Here is a 22,981-nt window from a genome sequence, read left to right on the forward strand (position 1 = left end):
CCCCCGAGCACTACCAGGAGTGACCAGGAATAATGGTCACAAGCTGGCAGAGGGTAGATTTAGGCTAGATATCAGGAGGGGCTACTTCACGGTCAAGGCGGCTAGGATCTGGAACCAACTTCCTAGAGAAGTGGTGCTGGCTCCTATCCTGGGGGACTTTAAGAGGAGGCTAGATGTACACCTTGCTGGGGTCGTTTTACCCCAGTACTCTTTCCTGCCATGGCAGGGGGTCGGACTAGATGATTTACTCAGGTCCCTTCTGACCTTAGAAACTATGAAACTATAAAAGCCAAGGCTGCAACTGAGCTCCATCTGGCTTCACATATCAAGGATAACAAAAAGTCCTTTTTCAGATATGTAGGGAGTTGGAAAAAAAGCAAAGGTAACATTGGCCCCCTGCTGAACCAACTGGGACAGCTCATAACCGGCACCCAGGAAAAGGCCAATCTGCTTAATGGGTACTTCATGTTGGTCTTTCATTGGTCCAATGGGACCACTCTGCCTAGCAAGACATGGGACGGCCAGGGTGAGGATGTATTTATACCCAGCATTTGTGTTGATCTAGTAAAGGATCATCTTGAGATGCTGGACACCTTCAAGTCAGCTGATCCTGAAAGATTACACCCTAGAATACCCAAGGAGCTGGCAGGTGTCATAGCCCAACCATTGGCAAAAATAGTCAAAAACTTGTGGTGCTCAGGTGAAGTACCTGAAGACTGGCAGAAGGCCAATGTTGTACCGATTTTCAAGAAAGGGCGGAAGGTAGATCCCTGGAATTACAGGCCAACCAACTTGACCTCAATCCCTGGTAAGATTCTGGAGAAAATTATCAAGGAGACCCGTCTGGATAAGCTGGCTGAGGCCAACATCCTGAGGGACAGCCAGCAAGGGTTTGTCATGGGTAGGTCTTGCCTGACCAATGTAATCTTCTATGACCAGGTGACATATCACCTGGACAAGGTAGAAGAGATTGATGTCATATATCTAGACTTTAAAAAAGCCTTTGATCTGGTTTCCCATGATTTCCTCACGGAAAAATTGGCCAACTGTGGCCTTGGCTATACCACAGTCTGATGGCTGTGAACTGGGCTCCAAGATTGGACCCAGAGACTAGTGGTCAATGGTAGTGAATCATTATGGTGCTCCATGACCAGTGGCATCCCCCAAGGCTCTGTCCTTGGACTGGTACTCTTTAACATCTTCATCAATGATGTGGACATTGGTGTCAGAAGCACACTGGCTAAGTTCGCCAATGACACTAAACTTTGGGGCATACCGTCCACACCTGAGGACAGGCTCATGATCCAGGCTGACTTGGATAAACTTAGTAAGTGGGCAGATACAAACCTGATGATGTTCAATACTGATGAATGCAAGGTACTCCACCTCAGGGGGGTTGGGAACCCTCAGCATACTTACAGGCTTGACAGTGCAACACTTGCTAGCACCACTACTGAAAGAGACTGGGGGTGATGCCTGACCACAAGATGAACATGAGCCACCAATGCGATGTTCCAGCTGGTAAAGCAAACAAAACTCTAGCTTGCATCCATAGATGCTTATCAAGTAAATCTCAGGATGTCATCCTCCTGCTGCATTCAGCCTTGATGAGGCTGCAGCTGAAGTACTGCATGCAGTTCTGGGCTCCACAATTCAAGAAGGATGTTGAGAAGCTTGAGAGAGTCCAGAGGACAGCCATGCCCATGATTAGAGGGCAAGAGAACAGGCCTTGTGAAGAGAGGCTGAGAGACATGGGACTCTTCAGTCTGGAAAAGTGCAGGCTCAGGTGGACCTGGTGGCTGCTTATAAGGGATGCACATCCGGACCTGGGAGAGAGTCTGTTCACCAGAGTGCCCCAAGGAAAAACAAGGACGAACAGTCAAACTCCTCCAAGACCATTTGAAAAAAATTCTCAACTGTTCGAGCCCCCAAGACCTGGAATAGAATCCCTCCAGAAGTGGTGCAGGCACATACTCTGGACTCATTCAAGAAATGTTTGGATGCTTATCTTGCTGGGATCCTTTGACCACAGCTGACTTCCTGTCCCTGGGGCAGGGTGTTGGACTTGATGATCTCCGAAGTCCTTTCCAGCCATATGAAATCTATGAAATTCTTTTTAATCATGGAAAAATGTGGAACACCTCTGTGTGTATGTATGTAAGTGTGTGTGTGTGTATGCATGCATGCTTAGTGGCATTTCATTTTAATCATGGAAAAATGTGGTTTTAGGTTACTTTTTTATATCTGAAAATTTGAGGTGCAGGGTTGATCAGAGAAAACCAGTATCTCTACTAATAAGATATTTGGGCCCGGACTGTCATTATCATATGGATGGCAGTTAGACCCGCCCCCCACCCTTTTTTTTTTAACTGAACCAGTATGCTACAAAATCAGTTCAGTCAGAATTTGTCCTCATCACCTGGATTATGTTTCCAGGCATAAATAAATTGCAAGTAAATATTTTGTAAATAGCAAAAATAATGAAATTGCTCTATGACTTGCTCTTCTTATCTGCTAGAGCTGTATCTTAAAAATAGGGATGGGTCTGACCTGAAAAATATAGACTTTTATTCCAAATTCACAAAAGCCTGGAGATAGAATTTCAACACCCTATCTGAATCTTTTCAAACCTACTACAAAGCTTGTCTATGTCTACCCCAATTATGCAGTTGGTCCAATAGACACATTCACAAAATCCTTGCCTATCATGCATTTGGGAACATATTTATGGGTTTTTTTTATGGATTTGTTTTTGTTCAGCCTATCTTAACTGCCTAAATGGACAGGCTCAACTCCCAACTACATCCTAACTCCACAAAGGTTATGGCCTCCTGATATCATTTAAGTTCATTTGGCTCCTATGGACATTCAGGGAGCCTGCTCCAACAGGCTGGGAATCCAGCCCATCAGAGCAAACATGATTAATTGAGTCTGCTGAAGCACAGAAACTGACATGCTCTGGCAACCTTCCATACCACATGTATCAGCATCCCCACATTGAAAAAATGTCAGCGGGACATTTTGAAATAAAACTCATTAATAGATGCTAGGGTCAGAAGGGACCTTAACAGATCACTGAGTCTGACCCCCTGGCTAGGCAGGAAAGAGTGCTGGGGTCAGATGATACCAGCCAGGTGCCTATCCAGCCTTCTCTTAAAGGCCCCCAAGGTAGGGGAAAGCACTACCCATTCCAAATTTTGACCACCGTTACCATGAAGAAGGTTTTCCTGATATCTAGCCTAAATCTGCTCTCTGTCAGTTTGTGACTATTGTTCCTTGTTACCTGAAGAGGTGCCCTAGTGAATACAGCATATCTGATCCCTTGCTGTGTCCTCCTAATGAATTTGTAAGCAGCCACAAGATCACCTCTCAGTCTTCTCTTGCGGAGGCTGAAGAGGTCCAGGTCCCTCAGTCTCTTCTCACAGGGCTTGTCCTGTAAGCCCCTAACCATACAAATGGCCCTCCTCTGGACTCTTTTGAGTCTATCAACATCCTTCTTGAAGTACAGTGCCCAAAACTGGACACAGTACTCCAATTGTGGTCTGACCAATGCCGCATAAAGAGGAAGTATCACCTCCCTGGTTCTATTTGCCATGCATCTGCTGATGCATGATCAAGTGCGGTTAGCTTTGCTGATAAGCTTTAGTTAGAAGTGCCCAGCTGCCATTTTTTTCAGAGTAGAGACACATGGGGATGCTGTTACACATGACACACAGGCACTTCTAATTAACATGGCTCACTAATTAAATCACCTGGTACTGCATCCCCGAGCATATATAAAAATGGCCATTGAGTCACAGAAGGTGATAAACTGCTCCAACTTGCGTCATTAATCTCTGACCAGAGAAGCTTCTGACATTTGCTTTTCCTGAATGTACAGGGTGGGCACAACAGTTGCAACAGGCAGAAGTGGAGCTGAGAATTCTTTGGTTGACAAGGAATTCGCCAAAACTTTGGCTTTGCAATTTTAACATGCTCTTTACAATGTTTATGCAGTTCAAAATTACCTTGTATGGCCAGAGAACCTTGCCCATTTTTATTAGGGGTGCACTGATAGATTTTTTTGGGCCAATACCAATGGCTGATTTTTTTTAAGGAGCCATATCAGCCTATACCAATCCAATTCCAATATGCAGCTGGGCAGCTTGGAGACCAGCATCAGGCTGGTAAGTCTGGTGTGGGAGAAGGGCTGCAGGGAGGGAAGGGGCATGGGGCAGGGAGTGATAGAGGCCCCCACAATGAGGGAGGGAGTGGGGAAAGGGTAGGGGCTGCTCAGCTGGGGCAGGGCACAAGATGGAGTTGCAGCTCAAGGGGGGCATGGGAATGGGAGTCAGCTCCCACTGCTGCATACACCCCAGGAGGGCATGGGCGGTGGGGAGTGTCCCTGTATCTGCACATGGGGCAAACATGGGCTGGGGCAGGTGCTGTGCCAGACTATTCCTGGTGGCGGCTGAGCAGGGCTCTGGTCAAGGCAGGCTGTTGCAGTGCTGGGATGGGGGCTATGGTGGGGGCTGCAGCCATCCCAAAATTCACCGTAGTACCCCCATAGCCCCGCTCTCAGCACTGCTACCTCCTGCCCTGAGCTCAGCTTGGCCCAACCCCCACCAGGAAGAGCCTGGCACCGCCCTGGCCCCAGCATGCAGCAGCAGCCTGCCCTTGCCCTGTGCAGATCCAGGGCACACACCCTCATGTCCTTCTGGGGTGCATGCAGTGGTGGGAGCTCTTTGCCCCCACTACACCTCCCAGATGAGTCACTAATAACTCCATCCTGTGCCCTGCCCTGGCTGAGCAATGCCTGCCCCAGCCCCACTCCCTTCCCCACCGCAGGGGCCTCTATCTGCCCCCCCGGCTCCCCTTCCCTCCTCCCAGCCCTTCTTCCCCCACACCAGATTTACCAGCTCAGTGCTGGGCTCCAAGCTGCCTGGATGGATATCAGAATTGGATCACTGAGACTCACTGCCTCAGCAAGTGTTGCTGAAAAATTTAGAAGCGATGTACAGTCTTTGGTCAGAATGCAACACCTTGCTGTATGAAATTCTGTGCTTTTTCCCAAGCTGAGGATTGAATGCCTTGTGGTGGGATTTCAGCCTTTTCTGTGGGCCTATATTTTGAATATATACATACAGTTCATAGAAATTCTGTAGTTCCTTTCTTATATTTGTAACTTAGCTCAATAGCTTCATCCCTGGATTACAGTCAGTAATAAAACTTATGTGACTCATTACAGTTTATACTCCATTACCTTTTCAGGTGTCTAGGAGTTTAGATTTGTGTGTGTGTGTGTTGGGGGAGGGGTATGCAACTCTATTAGAAAAGCCATTTAATTTGAAACTTCTAACTTCATATAATAGGAGATCATATTATTATTTATAAGCTGATTAAAAATAACTTTAAAAGGACCCTGGTGCTTTTTTATAGTACAAAGTTCTGGATTCTGACCTGTGTTGTTTATGAGGTCCTGCATTTCAGCTAATTAGTATGGTTATTCAGAAGGCCACAGTGAAGAATGATTTTTTAAGTTTTGAAATAATTGATTTAACAGGTAGAGTAGAAATGTCAAATTTGGAGGTATTTTCTGCAAAGAAATACATTTTATTAATGTTATTCCCCTGTCTAAATTTTACCTTCTATATAATTTTATAGTCCTTGGTTAGGAATTGAAATGAACACTAACACTGAATTTCTGGCATATCTAATCTAACTGACTCCAGATAATCATTCTTCATACTACAGGTGATAACAACCCTCTTCCCTTTTGAAAGGTTTTGAGCTTCCCCTAATCAGACTATCCTTTCTCCTGTTATTTGCTTGTTTGCCCCTCTTCTCCAGTTTCGTAGCCCAAACTGTTTTTAATCTTTGAAAGTTTGTCTAAGTCTATCCCAACCATGCAGTTGATCCAATAAAAGATCTTACCCACAAAAATCCTTGCCTCTCATATATTTCCTAGGGCAGGGGGTTGGACCAGATGATTTGGTTAGGTCCCTTCCGACCCTAGGCACTATGAAACTATGATTTCCTGGAGCAAGGTGGCTATAACATCATTCCAACATTACCAAACATGAAGGAAATTTTAACACAAGTACCTTTTAAAGATGAGTTCAACTAAAGATACAAATGACAGCATGTTCTCATTCAAAAGATTTTCTGATTGGAATGGATTCCATATCTTATATTGTATAAGGAAGGAGGGAAGAGCTGAAGGGAATGAAAAAAATATCTTTAGTACACAGAACCACTAAGAGTTCTGTGTTCAGTGCTACCCTCGGCTCATTTTCAGAAAAGTCTGGGTCAGAATAATCAAACCTAAGCTCAAGAGTAAATCTGTTCAAGGAATCACAACAAAGTAGACTTTCTGCATTACTTACATGTTACAGATGCTAAAAAGTCACTACAGGATGTGCCTCAACACTTTCTAGTTAGGATTCCAGAGGATTCGTTCTCTGCATTTACTATTCATCCCTGACATATTAGATCCCAAGAAGTCAAAAGATTTCGTCCAAACTTCCAGTACAAATTTTGCTCAGTTATCACCCCAGTATTTGCATCCTTCTGTACTGTTTTCATACATTCGTTTTAACTAATAATCTTATGATTATTTGGTAAATTACCACATACTTTTCAGAGATGATACATCCACATACCTAAGGCAGACTTTCACAGGTGTTTAGCAGTCAAGTGCTCTTAAGTAAAGCAAGAGAGTTACTGAGTAATTTTGAAAATTCATAAAGTTACATCAAAGAACTTTATGATTGCTTAGATAATGGAAGACAGCATTACCAAAATCTATACAGTATTCCCTTAGACTCTGACCACACAAAGACTTACACATATGTCTAACTTCACTCACATGAGTGATTCCTTTAAAAAAGAATGGGACTATTCATAGGAGTAAGGGTTTGCATAGATAGTATCAAAATCAGTGTCTGAAGGTCCTCTAGACTGCATAGTAGGAATAACTGGCTGGCAGACAGGAATTTTATTCACCCTAGAGTTGTCAAGTAAGTTAGGCTGCTTAATTTTGATGTATGAAATGGAGGTTCAAATTTCTGCTGGGCCTCCCACATACTTAACCACTTCATTATTCTGGGCTAGTGATTCTCAGCTAAGGTGCCATGGCTAAGAAAATCAGAGTTTTCACATAGGAAACCATAGTGTTAGAAACACTCTGACCTGTTGTGGTCTTTTTGAATTCTTTGCAACAGAAGAATAGCTCTAGTATCTGTCTAGCAGTCAAAAAACAGTCAAAACTAAAAGATTGTGTTTTCCAAGGGGTCCTCAAGTCTATGAAGGGGTGCCTCAAGTCTGGTCTGAAAAGGTTGAAAACCACAAAAAGATTTATGGTGCCACAAACTGCATGTGCCTGCATGTCTGGATGCACCCAGTGTCCACACGAGCGTGAAAGTTTTGTTTCCTGAGGACAACACGTTGTGCTGCTGCTAGATGTCCCTGGGAACACTTGTGCCACACACCCTTTAGTGTGCAGCTGGTTACCATGGGTGGGTTAGGGGAGGCTAGGGGAGGGTGAGCCAGCATTAGGCTCACCCCAGCAGCCTTACATGGAGTCTTGAGGGGCCTCCTTGGGCTGCAGCTGTGGCAATTCTGTCACTTGGAATGGCCGGCATTTGGAGTGAGGTTCCAGCCAGCCATTCCAAGCAGCACACACTGTCCTCACATGCACTGCTCCACATTTTTTTTTGCACAGGTTTTCTGACCCCTGGATATGCAAGAGTCAACTTCCCCCCCATAATGCTCTCTTTCAGCACAGAGAACAGCTGTATATGCCATATGTGGCACTCCAGACGTATCTGCGGCACCACATACCACATGGTCACCCATATCTGAACATGGCATCTACATGCACAGTTAGCACACAGTAATGAACTCTGGAGAAGTTCAGACCAGAGTGAGCTGCTCCCAGGTACAGTGTCTGCATGTGCACCTGGCACTGTAGCATTTTGAGCCAGGGAGGAGCAGTCTGGGGCTGGCAGGGGATCTGGGAGGTCAGCTCTAAACTCTGGGTGGCGTTGGGCAGTGGCAGGGCTGGCTGGGGCATGAGGATGCTACAGTGAGAGGCTAGGCAGTAAACAGGTCCCACACTGTAGCCCCTCAGGCCTCAGCCAGCTACTGTCATTATCTACACATGTGTTGTGACAATGTAAATTATTCTGCTGTAGGATAGTACTGTGCTGGACAGTACTATCCTGGTGGAGTTAATTAATTTGCTGTGCCCTAATGCCAGTGCACCTATAAATGGTGATGCTTTACTGCAGAGCTAGTTATCAAACTCTGCAGGAGTTGCACGCATTAGGAAGTTTTCCATTGCAACCACTGCACATATATGAATAAGTGTTATAGAAATATACAAACAAATATTCAGTTACTAATATTTCATTTTATCTAATGTAGGAAGTGGAGCCGAATTAAATTTGTACTTAAAGAATAGCTTCTCCACCAGAAATGCACATTTAGGGGAGCTAAAACTATTCATGATTTTTGTTTGTATCTGTCTTATAATAAAATTAATATAAAATAAAATTCATATAACAAGAGAAATCTCAAAACTATCTATTCCTATCTAAAATGTTTCAGTTTGAGATTAGATTCAGAAGCAGGCCTAGGCAGCATTCACAGAATAAAGAATGGGATAGTAGTGCCACCCTATAAATACTTTCTCTTTAGGGTACTGGAGAACCCAGATTCAAATTACTGCTCTCCAATTTAGATCCCCAACCACTTAAGAGAGTGCCCAAACCTTTGGGCTTTAAGAGAATATGGGCTCTGTCCCAGTCTCTCCTCCTGAATCTGTTCCACATAAAAAAGTAGATAGCAAAGCAGGGGCTGGACCAGTGTTCTTACTCTAAAGTGGATACTCCAACCACCAGTTCTTTTTTTCCCCCTTTGTTCACTGTTCCTCCAAAGTATCTTTCATTATTTGTACAAAGAGGAGCTACTTCAGTATGAAAGATAAAGACCAGACTATTTTATAGCCCAGGGGGTTGAGCACTCTTCTTAGAAGGTGAACACTCATGTTCAAATCCATGTTATGAATTAAATAGGAGGACGATCCCAAGTGAGTTCCCTCATCACTGAACTAGAAAAAAAAGAGTGCTCCAGCCCCTCTCTGTACTTTTGTAAGGGGTACCTCTGTCTCCTTGTAAAGCTGGCCCTTTGTTTCCAAATTTTATTTTAAGAAAAATGCCTAAAATATGATATTAATTTTGGGTAGAATGTTTGGCACTATCCCCTCATCCTCCATCTCCAGTTTACTGTGGGAAAACAAAAGCCGTAAGAAAATCTGCTTTAAGTAAATACAACTTCATCCTTTTATTTTTTTGAGCAAGAATGATTGCTAGAGGACCATATACATAATAAACCCCAAGACTCTGATAAAGTGTCAAAGTAGCATTAAGTCAGATTTTTATGTGCTTTTTGCTTTTACCTTCCCTCCTGCTTGGGGGTGTGTGTGCATGAGTGTGTGTTAGCCAGATAATATTTTTCCCTGAAATAAACTGTGTATATGTGTGTATGTATACATATAGTTTCTTTCAGAGAAAAATACTTTTTTTTCAGATGTGCAACTATATGTACCCAATATATGCATTATAGGCTCAATTATGGTTAGCAGTATAATTGAAATGAATGGATGCTAAGGGTTTTCAGTTACTTTGAAATCTGGGCTATGTAAATCGATGTAAAGTTCAGCTAAACATTGCATTTTTTTTAGTCTTTCAACAGAGAAATATCATCATGTCTACAGCACTTTTAGCTCTTCTATGTCCTTTGTGAAACATTTTTTAATAAACTTTTAATAGCCACTGTGAAAGCTCCCGTGTCAAATTGTTTGTTTAAGATTGAACCTTTAAATATTTAACAACCTGTCTGGGAGTCTGGGTCCCAGCAAGGCCTCCAAGATGACTCTCTTTTGTTCTTCTCATGTTATATTGCTTCTCCTCTGTCTGTGCTCCATTATTATGATAAAAGTCTCCTAAAAACTTCTAGTTGTGAAGAACTTCTCTGAATCGATAGGAAATTGATTTTTTTTTTTCTTATTCTGGTAAATAGCTGGAATTAATACTATTTCACTGGACACTGCACCACTACTAACTTCCTACTAGAAAAAAAGCTTTTTATTATGAAGTACCCATCTGTGATGAGGAGAGCATGGGCTATTCAAGGAAGTAAAGATAAAATAGGAATGGATGATCTGGAGTGAAAAAATAATAATAAATCTTCACTGTCCATCAACACAGTTGTAAGCAAAAATGCACATCCTTTATGTCCTTCCCATCCTTCCCCTGCTTTTTTAAAACGTAAGAAGGGAAAAGAAGCAGGGTAAGAGTGCCCTAAAACCCCCATGGCTCAGCAAAGGCATTTGAGAATGCCTGAGGGCCAAAAGGGAGGCATAAACCTGGTGGAAGGGAGAGGCTATCACCAAGGAGGAATACTCCTCCTTGGCCCATGAGTCTAGGAGGGGTATTAGGAAGGCCAAGGCAGGGGTGGAGCTCAGGCTAGCAACCGGGATTAAGGACAACAAAAAGTCATTCTTCAAATACATTGGGAGCAAGAAGAGGGCATTGGGTAATGTAGGGCCCCTGCTAGACTCAAATGGTAATCTTGTGGCTATGCCAGATGAAAAAACCAGAATTTTTAACAAGTTCTTTGCCTCTGCTTTTTTGGACAGGGACCAGGACAGCTCTCACACCACAGGTAGGGGCAAACTTGGGGATAGCACTGCCAGGTCTTGGGTCTGTGCAGATGTAGTTAGGGATTTTTTGGTCTCCATTTATAAGAAAGGGAGAAAGGAAGACCCAGGAAACTGTAGGCCCATAAGCCTCACATCAGCCTTGGGGAAAATCCTTGAAAAAATTATCAAGGATCACATCTGTGAGGGTCGAGCAGAGGAGAACATGCCCAGGGAAATCAACATGGGTTCATCAAAGGCAGGTCCTGCCAGACCAACCTGATGACCTTTTATGACAAGGTAACTAAATCCCTGGATGATGGTGTCGCTGTGGACATAGTCTTTCTGGACTTTAAGAAGGCCTTTGACACTGTCTCTCACCCCAGTCTCATTAATAAATTGAGTAACTGTGGCAATGATGCCTATACAGTTGGATGGGTCAAAAATTGGCTGATGGGATGCACCCAGAGAGTGGTGGTGGACGGGTTGTACTTGACCTGGCAGGATGTGAATAGTGGGGTCCCTCAGGGCTCGGTCCTGGGGCCTACACTGTTCAACATCTTCATCAGTGACTTGTACGAGAGGGGGGAAATAGTCATCCAAGTCTGCTGATGACACAAGATGTGGTGAGAGGTAGGCACGCTCGAAGGGAGAGAGACGCTGCAATTAGATTTAGACAGACTACAGAAGTGGGCAGATGGTAACAGAATGGGGTTCAATGTAGATAAATGCAGGGTGCTGCACCTGGGGAGAAGGAATCCACAGCATTCATACAAGCTGGGGAGCTGACCCTTGTGAGCACAGAGGTGGAAAAGGATCTTGTAGTCATTATTGACTCCAAGATGAACATGAACCGCCCATGCCAGACCACAGCCAGCAAAGCCAACCGCACCTTGAAGTGCAGCCAAAGATGCATCTCAAGCCGGTCCAGAGAGTGATACTCCCTCTCTACGCAACATTGGTCAGGCCACAGTTGGAGTACTGTGTCCAGTTTTGGGCACTGCACTTTAAGAAGGATGTGGCCTGCCTTGAGAGGGTTCAGAGGAGGGCCACCTGTTTGGTTGGAGGGTAACAGGGCAGACCTTATGCGGAGAGGCAGAGGGACCTAAACCTGTTCAGCTTCAGCAAGCGGAAGCTGAGGGGGGATTTGGTGGCTGCCTACAAACTCATTAGGGAAGATCAACAGCAAATACGAAGGGCCCTATTCTCCCCAGCAGTGCCTGGGGTGACGAGGAACAATGGCTAGAAGCTGCTGGAGAATAGGTTCAGGTTAGAGATTAGGAGGCACTATTTCACTGTTAGGGTGGCTAGGATCTGGAACCAACTTCCTAGGGAAGTGGTCCTTGCTCCTACCTTGGGTAAATTCAAAAAGAGGTTGGACGAACACCCATCTGGGGTTGTGTGATCCCAGCATGTGTTCCTACCAGGTGGGGAGTCAGACTAGATGATCTATTCAGTTCCCTTCTGACCCCAAACTACTATGAAACTATGAATGATAAAATTATATTGAGAGAGGGAGAGAGTTAAGTCCTTATTAAGTCGTTAAAGATTAGCTGCTCATCTAAACCAAATGTAGTCGAGCCAACTCTTTTCAGGCCAACATTTCAGCAGTTGCAGGTGTGTAATAATGCATCCATACACCAAGTAGGGTCTCTAGGTCCTACTGAGGCAGATTAGCTGTCTGGCAGGATGTGTCCTGGCACAGCTGACCTGTTTCACCAAGCAAAACACATGTCTCCTGTTGGTCCCACGTTGGGCAGTGTTTCTGTCATGTGAAATAATATGTTCCCTATTTTCAGACTCATGCCCTGGGGAATCTCCAGTGTGTTTCTAACCTGGGACTCCCAAGACTTGAGGTGTCTGACACTCTGCAGGAATTCCTGGGGCCCATCAAGTCCTGGGAGCTTCTGCCTAGAGCAGCTGAAGCTCCAGGCTGGTCACAATCTCCCACTACAAACGGAACAGACATTTGCTGCAATAAAGCAGCACAAATTGATATAACCTGCAAATTTTGAGTATTTGTGGCACAACAAGAGGTATGAAGATCTGTTTGCTTGGCTTTGTGCTGCCATAAAAATGTTACGGTGGCATAATTGTGATATCTGTTTCTACCTTAGTTTATGCTCTGTGAAAAGTGAATGAAGCTGCTTTAGAGATTCTTTCCCCCCAATACCAATAGTTCACTGTTCCTCAAAACAGAATAATTAGCCATCCAAGTGCAAGTTATTTTGTATTTTCCTATTATATTATTTTACACATTCAAATCAGAAATAGGCTTTATCTTTTCAAATTCAAGAAAAACTGATGTGGTTCTTCAAGAACATGCTCATACTTATGAGCCATACAAAAATTAGATATGAAATTTTGAGACTAGAAGAACTATTAAATGCACTTTTCCCAAAGCCAAATGGACTTTGTTCTCAAATGCTTGCAGGCAAGGACTAATTTCTTGCCATTTTCCAGTTGGTCTAATAAAAAGTATCATTTTGGAACCAAGAATTCTAGTTTTTTGTATGCCATTTAAAAGGGAGCTTTTATGCTTATGAAAGGATATTACCCAAATAAAATTTTCAAACTCATACATAAATCAAACATCAATACTTTATAACTATGACAAAAATAACCTCCGTTGAACATGTAATTTGTACAACAGCTGGTCTCACAAACTTTAAGTTCACCTTTGATCCCAACAAAGCCAATACAACGGTCAATATATCTTCCATTCATTACATTATATTGTATCTATTGGTTGCTCATTCTACATTGTTTTGAACAGGTCAAGAATTCACTGCAAATCATGAGATATTTTTCCTCATATACACATTCAGTGGAAGAAAGCATTCAAAAAAATCTGGTAGAGACAGATTAATTGGATAAAGTTTTTGGTAATGTTAAGATATAAACAAATACTTTTTAGAAACCTGATTGTTACTCTACCTGTTACTTTGAGCCTGTCAGCTCCAATAATGATCTCATCTTCATCTGCAGAAAACAGTAGCTTTCCACCTTCATTTGCCCTCACTTCAAATCGCTTACACTGGGCCTCCACAGCATCAGCTCCTGGAATTGAGAGGATTCTGTAAGAATTCTGAGAAACAGAATACTTCACCTAAGAAAAGATTTCTGAAATTGTTAATTTCATGATTTACTTTGAATCCCCAAAACACATGCTCAAGCTTTGCATGACACTTAATTTCTTGTAGACTTGGTTGATCATTTTGTATTATAAATTTTTCATTGTGTAATAATCAATCCTTTATTATACATTAACATGGACTTTAAAACCAATAATAATAAGTGCAATACACCTCATTGCTAGTAGTGAAAAGGAAGCAAGAATTTAGAAAAGTCCTATTTTGAGATGCTGAAATATCAATCCAAAAAGGTTCTTAGCTTTTATTGTAAACAATATTCATGGCTCTTTTGACAAAGGAACAAAGGACAAAGCACTACTTTATTCTCCCCAGATCAATTAGAAAAAAATACCCAAACACATTTTGTAGAAAAGGCTCCAAGCTTTATTTATTTTTGCTTAGTCTTGTTGCAAATGTTCACAGTTGAATATCTTTAAAGAGCAAATACACTTTCAGATAACCAAGACTTTTAAAATATTCTAATGAACTCAAAATCTTAATTTTTTTTCAGAGATTAAAGAAAAAGTACACTCATGTTATGTATGAAAAAGTTTTTGAACAAACTGTTAATCCCACTGCCTTATCACTCTCCTTCTTGTTCCTAAATATACCCCTTGTCTTCTTTTAATTCCTTTCTTATAATTTTGCTCATCTGTAACGTCTTTCAATTTATTCAGTGAAAGCAGAGGTATAGCTCAGAAAATGATAGTGACTAATAACAATCCATAAGGGACCTATCAGCTCTTTTGTGAACTGTTCTTTCTACAATGAAGTCAGGTTTTTCAGTTGGTTTTCAATACTCAAATACCTCATTTAGGCCTGGATTACCCCCCCACCCCCTACACACACATACACACTCTATATAGGAAAGCAATAGGTTGTCAGGATAGTACTCTAGACATAGAGATCCATTCTTATCTGAGTTGTCTTCTCAATTACATCCAGCCTCACAGCTGTGTGGAAGCTATTTGGTTCATATAATGAGAAATGCACCTGTTTGCATAATGCTGCAGTCATCAGCCCAACATCAGTCCAGGCCATTATCAACAGACCGGAATCTAATCAGAAACATAGAAGCCCTAACAGCTAATTTGAGATAAGGATTTTCAAGTAAACTCTTTCATATGCTGGTCAAAATGTTCATAAATGATTCAGGATATAGTGGTATGATTCTCCTATCAGAATGAAAATACATATACACTGTTCAAAACAGAGCATTATGTTTATATTACCAGTAAGGAAAGTAAAAGTAGTAGATTATAACAACAAATGTAGGACACTTCTTTTGAAAGCAGTGACTTTTATCCCATCATAAAGTGTAGCATTTCATAAAGGTTTCCTTTAATATCTGGTTTTAGCTGTATTTTGAATTGTGATAAGTGTGTGCACGTGTGTGTATGTTTAATAAAATACTCATTTATTTTGGCAATTATTTCAGGATGGGGAAACTGAGTGGTAAAGTGGCTTGCCAAAGATCACATGGGTAATTAGTACAGTAGAACCTAGTATTACTGCATCCTAATTTATTGCTCTATCTGGTCAATCACTCTGTAGGAGTTCCCAAAGAATCTTTCCCATATTTGCTTTCCCTGATTTGTCAAAACTGAAAGTAGGTACATGCATAGTTTTTGAACCTGTAAGGTGCATATTTCCTTCAGATCTCATTTGAAGGTCTGTATAAGGAATCCCTGCATTCCCTCAGTGCTGCTTGTGTGTTATACAGTGTACGTAAGTTTAAAAGTGCCATGAAATGGAGAATAAATACAATGATGTAATGTTTCAGTTTTGTATCAGGAACTGAAGTCAAGTATCTTCAGTCTAAAGACTACGTTATAGAATCTCTCATTCTTTATTGCCCAATAAATACTTAGCTAGTCCATGAAGTGGAACAGTTTGGACAGGAGTGATTTAGAAATCCCAACCCATAATACCTAATACTGTGATGGTTACAACATCCTTGTGGGAGATTCTTCAAGGTCCTTCAGTCAGATGAAGTCTCCACTATTCTAGGCACTGGATCAGATTGCATAGATGAGCTAGATGGGGAAATGTCTATTTTGTGAATTTCAAAAAAGATTATGCTGCTGGTTGGTGCTGTCAAGAATTAGGAGACTACAAATGAATGCTGACAGAAACACAGGCATCAACAGACTTTAGAAACTACTCAGAAGGTTCATTCCTCAGATTTGTAATGCTTCTTTTTAAATGATAAATGTATAAAATTTATAGGCTGTGCATATACTACATTACAAAATAATTCATATGTTGACAGTGAATACATCCATTTTGTTCTACAGGTTAGGGATGGCCACATAACTCACAAGTCAAGAACACATAAATAAAATGGATGATGATATTAGCACATCATTTATTTAAAAGAGAGAAGCAAATATAATAAATTAAATACAGGGTTGAAATACTTAAAGAAATTTAAAATGGCTTGTTTCTAGGTTTTATGTGATTCACAGGTGATTTATACACATATTGGATTCAAAGCTCAAAATAATTTTTAAATGATAGATGGTTGAAATAAGCACAATAAAAGAATGCAGTTTGTACTGTACTTCTCTTCTTATACACGGATATGCAAAACATGCTTCACTGACTGCACAGGTTTTGCATGGGAAGAAATAATCCCTGCCTTTCTGCTCTGCATTAACGCTTTCAGATTAAATTATTGCAATTATATACCTCCAAGACACAATATCATTAAATATTAGATAGTTATTAAAAAGAAATTCTCCACACCAGTCCATGATGATACCTAAGAGAGCATTACTGGTGATTTAGTTGATGGCACATTCTCCCTTGATTTATTTCTAAAACAAAGTAATAGTGCAGGGCTGTTCAACTGGAAGCCCACTGGCCACATGTGGACCATGAGGGGTTAATCAGTGATGCCAGATTCCTACCTGCCTAGGCTTTCTAGGGTCTAGGCTTTCCCTCCCTCCCTCAGTTTTCATTTCCTGCTCCAACCCCAAAGAGTGCAGCCCAGGAACTGAGGTGAATGCTACCTGTACACATATTGCAGCTGGGTGTGTGGCTTGGGGGCATGTGGCTTGTGCGTGTGTGGCCCCCACTGTTGCAACCTGTGTGGCATGTGGCCCCCAGCCACTTAAAAGTTGAACAGTCCTTTGCTAGTACATACCTAGTAATAATGCTGCTTCATGTATTAATATTTAATTTATACACACAGGCGCGCGCGCGCACGCACATATACATATAGTGCTAGCAGACATATCTATATCTGCTAGTAAATTCCACAACATTGAACATTGAAGGGCATTTATACACATACTTATTTTCCAGCAACACGCTGGAGATCCACCACTTTGGAGCAGACTCAGCTTATCAAGTCTGCTCCACACACGAGCTGAGGTGAACTGTAATGCACCATGTGCAGTTGTATAAGCAGCAAAATGTGCATCAGCGTGCAGAACACGGCAGTGGTATGCTTTTGAACTAAATTACCTCTGAGTGTTTTAGATCAAAAGCACGCCACCACCATTTTCTCAGTGCTGATCCGCATTTTGCTTCTTATACAACTGCATGGGTTGCATGGAGCGCTGCTACCCATACAACCCAAAGAGACCAGGCTGAGACTTCAGGAGATATGTGTGTGTGTGTGTGTGTGTGTGTGTGTGTGTGTGCGCGCGCGCGCGCACATTTATATAGGATATATATGAAAATTAGAATCTCTTCAGGTCTCAGCCTGGTCTCTTTAATGTTCTGCTGTGGAATTTACTAGCAACAAGATTGCACCATTTGTGTATCACTGTACTGTCACATTTTCATATAATGTAGAGTTCAAGGATCAAGCAGTTCTAGGAATCTATGTAAACATAAAAGGCACGTGGCATATTTTCAAATTAGCCCTTAATACTTACACATCTACGTCCACTATCATTATATAAACAGAGTTCCAGTTTGTCATATCTTAATTTCAGTACTGTTCAGCACATGAATAGTTTTGTCTAATTTGTGAAAATTAGAATTTTAGAATGTGAATATAAATGATTTTAAAACAATTTTATAATCATTTACAACATGGCTTTGTTGCTGAAAGGTCCTGCCTGATCAACCTCATCTCCTTCTATGACCAGGTGATGCATTGCCTGGATAAGGGAGACAAGGTTGATGTCATATATCTGGATTTTAAGAAAGCCTTTCATTTGGTCTCCCGTGATGTTCTCATGATTAAGCCAGGGAACTGCAGCTTTGACCATCTTATGGTCTAATGGCTGGGGAACTGGCTCCAGGTTCGGACCCAAAGTGTATTAGCTGATGGGAGCCAATCAACATGTCACAATGCGACCAGTATCCCCCAGGGCTCATTACTCGGGCCAGTACTCTTCAACATCTTCATTAATGGTCGGGATTTGGGCGTCAGATGCAGACTGGCAAAGTTTGCGGATGACACTAAATTATGGGGGATGGAGGAGAACAGGCTAGGGTTACAGGCTGACCTGGACAGGCTCACGAGGTGGGCAGACAAAAACTGTGATGGCATTCAATGTAGAGAAGTGCAAAGTGCTCCACCTTGGAAGGAAAAACCAGCATCATACTTACAGGCTCAGCAGTGCTACACTCGCTAGCACCATGAACAAGAGACTTGAGGGTCTTGATTGATCACAAGATGAACATGAGCTACCAATGCACTGCTGTAGCTCACAAGGCAAACCCCAACTCTGGCATGCATCAACCGATGCATCTCAAGCAAAACCAGCAACATCCTGCTTTACTTGGCCTTAATGTGGTTGCAGTTGGAGTACCGTTTTGAACCCCCTGTTTCTGGAGGGATATGGATAAACTTGAGAAAGTCCAAAGGAGAGCCACCTGCATGATCAAAGGCCAGGCTGAGGGACATGGGCCTCTTCAGCCTGGAGAAAAGAAGGCTCAGAGGGGACTTGGCAGCAGCCTATAAACATATAAGGGGTGTGCACCAAGATCTGGGAAAACAGTTGTTCACTAGGGCCCCCCAAAGAATAACAAGGTCTAATGGGCACAAATGGTGGAAGGCCTATTTAGACTGGACATAAGGAAAAATGTCTTTACAGTCCAAGTATCCAGGGCCTTGAACAGACTCCCCCCAGAGGTGGTGCATGCAACTACTCTGGATTGTTTAAAAAGCATTTGGAAAAAATGCAGTAAGCCTTCCCCAGTATCACATCTACACATGCACCCTGACTGGTTCAGGGCTGCTTCTGCCCTTGTTTGCACCCAGCAGCAGCCAGGGGGAGCTCCAGGCTGGCAGGGGGCACGGGGGCTGGTCCCAATGTACATAGGGCTAGGAGAGCTATTCCAGCTGCAGCATCAGCTGTCTGCTGGACCCATGCATATCAATACAAGTAGTATAAAACCACACATTAGATTAATTTACTGCAAAGTAGTTGCTGCGCACACTAACATGGTGATGCCTTACAGCACAGTACATTAGTTTAGTGCAAGAAAAGTGTCTCTTGTAGATGTGTGCAGACTTTGTCAAAGAAACTGAGACTATATTCCATTGCAACATGTCATTCCATTCAAATTGAAATTCTTTGTGAAACTTGGTCACTTTGCTTGTTATTTCATTTTGGAAGAAAAACAGAAAAAATGTTTGTAGCAGCATTTAAAAAATGGACCCACCTGAAAGAATGGAGAGGGCTGCCTGGCAGAGAGACAGAGTTTGCCCCAATGGGGCACTGTAGGCTCTGAGGGCAAGTGAAGCTGCTTTGGAGGCAGCCCTGTTGGAAGTGGGAGGGGTGATGTAACCCCAGCGAGGTTTTGAAAGACAGCCATTAGCAAATGCCCGGGAAGGCTCTGGGCTGGGATTGGCTGAGAGGCTGGGATAAAAGGGGGGAGCAGTTTTCCCATGGGGGGGGACAAGAGAGAGTGAGTGGGGCTGAGGGACACGCTGGAGACCAGAGACAGAGTCTCAACACAGCGGTTCCTCAGAGAGCCCCTAGGAGTGCTGTAAGGAGCAGCAGAAAAGGCTGCTACAGGAGAGAGACAGTATCCAGTTCCTCGCTCCAGCCCGGGAGCCTGAGGAGGCAGGATCAGAGTGGGGCTGATTGTGTGGAGACTCCAAGCCAGGAAAGACCTGCCTGCAGCCTGGTGAATGGCTGGGTGAGCACAACAGAGCTGGGGGGGGAGGGGGAGAGACTGCCAGAGTCTGCCCTGTTTTCCCCAAGGGGTGAGGGGCTCCAGGGGCAGGAAAAGCCCAGGGAGGGGTTGCATTTGCCAGGCTGCAAGGTAGGAGAGTTGTTACAGCCTGCAGCTCAGATACTGCTCCCTGCTGAGCCGAGGAAGGGGGTGAAAGGCAGGGGAAGGCTGTCTTTGCAGGGGCTACAGAGGAGCCATTGCCTGACACCCGGAAACCCTTGCTGCCCAGAGACCCCAGGAGCATGAAAATGGACACCAGCACCAGGGAGCATCCACAGACCACGTGCAGGGACACAGACAGTTTTGCTCCCTGAGAAACCCCACCGGGGCAGTGCACATGGGATCCCCAGTACACCGTGTGCAAGTGAGAGACTGTAAATAATTTCTTGAGGGTTTATTAGTTGGTACATCAATGTGTTTATTTAATTGTTATTTGTTATGTTGTAAATAATTAAATCTTGTAAATAGTTTGAGAATTGTCTGCGAGGGTGCTTGATTGTAAGGGGAGGCTCTCTGCTCAGAGGCACTGCAGCAGCTTCCCAGGGAGGCTGGGCAGGGCTACTGGCTACCGGGTACCCCAGGATCCCACTATTCAGGTGAGGGCACGTGTTGTGTCGCACCCAGGGTTACATGTTGAAAACATTCTAGAGTTATATTTTAGGAAATGTACATTTTTCATTCTAAGGACTTTCAATGTTGAAAGTTTTAAAATGTTGTATTATCATTATTATGTAAAATTTCAGAAGTAAAACTAGAAGGAAAACATTTAAATTGACCCCCCCCCAAAATTATTGGCCTCTGAAATTTTCCCTTGCAGAAAATTTAGAAAATTTGGCATTTTGCTTTGATTCAGAAGCCAGATTCAAAAGTCCCAGATCTTGTGTGACATGCAACTTAATTCCTTAAAAAACCTCTAGGTTTTCTTTATATATTTAGATTTCTAGAGTGCAACAAACTATGAAGGAAAGGCTGCAGATATAGACACTTTGAATCATTCACGTTATAGTCTGAGAGGCACTTTTTCAGGAAGCCCATAAACTTTTTTAATCTAAAGGGACTAGATTATCTGTTTGTAAAACTGATTGACAGAATCTGGGTTGGTCATCTCAGTATACACATCCATTCCTTATTGTAATTTTAAGTTTTTCAAGGTAACAAAACAACAACAAAATGAATGGGATAAAAGATTTTTCAACATGGGGCAGAATCAAAGGATTTAGAGGCCCTTGGCTCCTGAAATGTAACCTAAAGCCTAGAGTTATGTGTCTTGTTTCTCTTAAGTGTAACTGGGCAAAATTGGGTGCCACAGAATGGTACTGTGAAAAAACAAATGAAAAATGCTGAATGGGGAATCTTCTTGAGCTTAGGCATTCAGGTTCCTACTCTCAAAACACACCTATTAGATTGGGTCTTTAGGGGACTTTGGCACTGTTCTGCTTAACCTATAGATCCCCCCATTCAGCATTTTTGTTTTGTTTTTTTCACAGTACCATTCTGTGACACCCAATTTTGCCCATTTACATGTAAGGGAAACAAGACACGTAACTCTGGGCTTTAGATTGCATTTCAGGAGCTAAGGGCCTCTAAATCCTTTGATTCTGCCCCATGTTGAATAATCTTTTATCCCATTCATTTTGTTGTTGTTGTTTTGTAACCTTGAACAACTTAAAATTACAATAAGGAATGGATGAGTATACTGAGTTGCTTAGACAAGTATCACAAACTCCAATGGGGTCTGACAGTGTTAGTGGGGTGTATGCATGTTTCCTGGAGTTTGTTTTACTGAAATAGTGTGTGTAGTCTCTTCAGAGAGGTAGCATAAAACTGTATTTAACACTATTATCCTTATGTTTGTATGCACTGTGGTTTTATGAGAAAATAGGACTCTAGACACCTAGAAAACTTTAATTATCTAAAACTAAGATTTCCAATAGAGTACAGGTACCCATAAGCGGTAGCTGAAAACAATTTAGGTTCTTGAATTCCACAGAAGTGCCATTTTAGGTGTAGATAAGGCTATGCCTATACTGCAGAACATCTAAGCTAGCTAGTTTATACAGAAGCAGGTAAATTATTCCACACAGAGGTTTAGGCTCTCATGGCCACGCTAGTATCCAGAATGGGGGTTTAACTCTGCTATATATCTCTGGGTAACACTGACTGAAGCACTGGCATTCCTAAATCCTTCACTGCTGTAAGAGTCTGGCCTTAAGAAACTAGCCAAAGATCATGCAGTTAACTGTGGGATAGCAGAGTGTAAAATCTGAGTTGCCCAAGTCACAACCTTGCACCTTCATCTTCTTGTGTTGAAATAGCCCTTGAGGAGAACTGGTGTTTGTAGAAATGTACATATTAAAGTATGTGACGATATCCCTATATCATTCCAACAAACCTTTCAGATGAATGTACATAGTACTACAGAACTAGCTTTCAGCTCCACAGAAGCATTTTCCAAGTTGACAGGAGGGCATATGGAGATGCAGATGGTGTCCCTAAACCTTTTTTCCTGTCTGAAACTACTAGGAGAATCTTTCATGGAACTGGAATGAATAGCAGTAGCTGGGTACCGCCCTTCCATGTCCCTGCCAGAACTAAGGCCATAGGAATTATAGCAAGTAGTGAATCCAGCTGAACTCTGTATTACCAACAAGTCAAGTCACTCCTGAAGCCACTGCAGCTGTTGGAACATATTAGGTGCTGTAACAACCCTCCTTTACTCCTCACGAGGTTAACTGAGTTGCTTTGCATCACTGGTGATTCTTTGGGCAAAGTGACTTGGTGGTTCCTATCTCCTCTCCAGGTATGGCCATTGGCTCACAGGGAGGTCATTCGCCCTTTCACATGTCTTTTTTTTAGTCCTGCTGGATATCCACAGCCCACCTCACCCAGGGGAGCCCAGGTGGAGGTGCCAGTTTAGTTGCCAACAACCCAAACATTTCATAGATTTCCTAGACATTAGGGCTGGAAGGGACCTCGGGAGATCATCGAGTCCAGCCTTCTGCCCAAAGGGCAGGAAGTCAGC

The 22,981-nt window shown here is 42.7% G+C and overlaps 1 protein-coding gene across 1 annotated transcript in view; it reads right to left on the minus strand.

The window, feature by feature from the left end:
• The window catches only part of SGCZ (sarcoglycan zeta), a 517,747-nt gene that overhangs the window by 89,763 nt on the left and 405,003 nt on the right, over nt 1–22,981 (minus strand). Inside the window, exon 4 of the mRNA XM_019553415.1 lies at nt 13,619–13,741. Coding sequence (XP_019408960.1) covers nt 13,619–13,741 — 123 coding nt within the window. The remainder of the gene's footprint in view (nt 1–13,618; nt 13,742–22,981) is intronic.

Source organism: Crocodylus porosus, unplaced genomic scaffold (assembly GCF_001723895.1).
Source record: "Crocodylus porosus isolate Cpor-Errol unplaced genomic scaffold, CroPor_comp1, whole genome shotgun sequence".
Taxonomy (NCBI): Eukaryota; Metazoa; Chordata; order Crocodylia; family Crocodylidae; genus Crocodylus; species Crocodylus porosus.